General features: G+C 37.1%; 1 protein-coding gene across 1 annotated transcript in view; it reads left to right on the top strand.

Annotated features, from left to right (window-relative positions):
• nbas (NBAS subunit of NRZ tethering complex) overlaps window positions 1-3,182 on the top strand; it is a 185,629-nt gene that overhangs the window by 163,248 nt on the left and 19,199 nt on the right. Inside the window, 1 exon segment of the mRNA XM_032542394.1 lies at window positions 1,813-1,952. Within this exon segment, the coding sequence (XP_032398285.1) occupies window positions 1,813-1,952 (140 nt within the window).

Genomic DNA, 3,182 nt, shown 5'->3' with positions numbered 1-3,182 from the left:
AGGGAACTGTATCAAGATGCATAGTATCCTGGATCCATGAAATAACTGGCCTTTAAAAATAAAGATGTGCCTGCTTCTATGGGAATTTAACAAAGGGGTGTGTATACTTATGCCCAGTGTATTTTAAGGAAGAACATTTATTTATTTACAATACATTATTCATTCCCAAAATAAATTGGTGTCCTTAAAAGGTTTGATTTTCCTAATGTTTTTTTTAATTATGGAATTAAGATAAATTTCCAAAAGATGTTTTTTTATTCCTCTTTTTAATCAACTTTAGCATGGGTGTGTAAAATTATGCAGGCCACTGTATGTTCCGTTTAAAGGGTTTGTAATACCAGTTTTGTCAATGCAACATGCAGGGCAGCACCTTGCAGCCGTACTACTGAACTTTGACATTTACATTTAGTCAGCAATGCCTACTGCTGTTAACCACGTATAACTGATTTTTGTTGAAGAACAAAGAACGGTTTTACTATAATTTTGATGGCAATATAGCAACATGTATGACACTTATTGTAATGGTATATGGCATCTTAATGCAGCTTTTTATCCTCCCTAAGAAAAAAGTATTTTTCTGCATTTTATTAAAATATTTGAATCGGACAGTACAATTTACTAACCCAAAAATGAGTACTTTGGAGTAAGATCTTCAGCAGTGCTCATAGAAGTGCACAGATGGTTTCTATACTTGCCTGGCTTTATTACAAACCTGTCATAACAAAGGTTTGAAGAAGAGATATGTGTTTACAGGTTAATTCACAGACAGTTCCTTTTGTCTTTAAATGTGTACAGACCTTTATACTGATGAAATACCACCAGGCTTTACATAGATATCCAGTCTTATAAATATGATCCTGCCACTGAGGCTGAAACTATATGTTTTTTTGAGTCTGGCTGCAATTGATGTATGTGTCTTGTGTTCTGGTGTGTGTTCTAGTGTTCTTGTTTGTGTGTGTGTGCGCGCGTGTGTGTGTGCATGTGTGTGCGTGCGCGCGTGTGAGTGTGTGTAACAAAGTATGCGTGCATGTGTGACGGAGCCTGTCTTTGCTGCAGCCATGCTTTGGCAGGTTGTAGTTTTCCCCTCAGAAATCAGCCGCTCTCTGAACTGTTAAATCACACTAGAAGCCAACCTTTGAGAAGAAAATAATTACTTTCCCTCTGCCTCCCCCTCTCATTTTTTCCACATTAACCCTCCCTCATTCCTTTTCATTCTTACACTCTGCCTCTCTATCACTCTCTTTCTCATAACACTTTAGAATAAGTTTGGCCACAGGGGAAGTTTTTTAAAAACTAACAGTGAAAAGTGCCGTTAAACATTAAGCCTTGTTCCTTCCTTTCAGTGTTCTTGTTTAAATGCTTGATTTGATGCTCATCTAGACTGAGTGTTTGTAACTGTGCAGTTTATTCAGGTCCCGTTTTGGCAGAAATTCCTTGGCCACAAACTAACGCAATCATTACGTTGTCAAGTTTTGCCATCAAAATCGAGAGCTTAATTTGAAATCATTGAATGCTGTTCCCCTGTTTCTGCTACATTTGTGTTGGATAGTGTCTAATGGAACTGTCCAAGAAAACAAATTACTGAAATTCACTTGATGCTCGCATTTATTATCATATCTATTTACAACATTGCATGTGTTGCAGAATTTGAAAAAAACAGATGATTACTCGAGTTACTGAACACTTTTCATTCACCTAATTTGTGCTTTGTGCTCAATAACCTGGTAATATCTCCCAATCACACACAAACACAGACTCAAATGGACTTCGCCTTCCTCACCTGCCGGCTTTTTTTCCCACCCTTCCTTTCAGGTTCAGATGGAAGATGTGGAGAACGAGGAGAAAAGATATGCCCTCTTCCTGGAGTTGCTGGAAGCTGCGCGACAGTGTGAGGACTTTCAGCTGCTCATGCTCCTCCTACAAGCGTGGCCACCCATGATGAAAGAGGAAGTGTAAGACAGATGTCTATAATTTTTCATTGCTCTTTGATTCTTTCAGGGTAAAAGAAATGGTTTTACATTTTGGAAATTTGATTATTCATGTTGATAAATTGAAGCTACAGCCAGCAGCTGGTCAGCTTAGTTTAGCACAAAGCCTGGAACCAAGGGAAGTTACCAGCACCTCTAAAGTTCACTAAATAGCCACACATTTATTATTTGTTTAATCCCTATAAAAATTGAAAAGTAAAAACCTCACTAGTTGTTGAGCTAGACTACCTCTTACTTTTGAGTCTGCCTACAGTAGCTGTTTCCCACCATTTTCAGATTTTATCCTAAGCTAACCAGCTGCTGGCTGTAGCCTTTTATTTAACGTAACGACATGAGAGTGCTATCTATCTTCTCAACTAAGTCTCTGCAAGAAGCAAGTCTGCAAAGAAGCAAATAAGCATATTTTCCAAAATGTCAAAACTAATTCTGTAAGTGCTCAATGAAAAGTATTATTTCTTATTTAGGCTCATTAGTAACTATATAATTCAAATAAAAAGGGTAGAATACCATGTGATTTACTGTATTTCTATCCTTTTTTCACCCCACTAAATTATGTCGTTTTTATCCTCTCTTTAAATACAATTGTACCTTCTCAGCATCTTCATTTTAAAAAATGTCAAATTACAGTAGTGCTACATTACCAGTTGCTTAGTGATTGGGAGTGTGTTTTGGTTATTAACAGAAACTTTGAACAGAGTTGTTAGAATAATTTCATTATCAAGAGTAGACAGGAACCACTGAAGTTATATCAAAATTCATTTTTACTTGTGAACACAAGGAAAGAGTTTCCACACTTTCCACACTACAGAATAGTACAGAAAATGTCAAACCGGAGGCTCTCTGCAGCCGCTTATTTATACAAAGTGGATGTTAATACAAAGTCAAAACAAAGTCGATGTTGTCAGTTTATCTCATTCGGTCTGGGAATCTGCTCTGCCCCCAGAAACATCCTGTGCCTTTCACAAGGACAGACGGTGGCTCCATGGTTATCTTGTTTTAGAGTGCTCTGTATAATTTATTCTATGCAAACAGTTTAATAATAAAAAGAGAAAATGTATGTATATCACAATCACAAGAATTTATACTGTAGCCTGTTTGTTAAAGGAGAACTACGGTCAATTCCAACATGTAGCTCTGTTGTTTGGAAATTTGGAGTGCTGTCAGTAGAGAGAAAAATGAAAACAATCGGTGCTG

This window comes from Etheostoma spectabile, chromosome 18, assembly GCF_008692095.1.
Source record: "Etheostoma spectabile isolate EspeVRDwgs_2016 chromosome 18, UIUC_Espe_1.0, whole genome shotgun sequence".
NCBI classification, from domain to species: Eukaryota; Metazoa; Chordata; class Actinopteri; order Perciformes; family Percidae; genus Etheostoma; species Etheostoma spectabile.
This window is presented reverse-complemented; position numbering and strand designations above follow the sequence as displayed.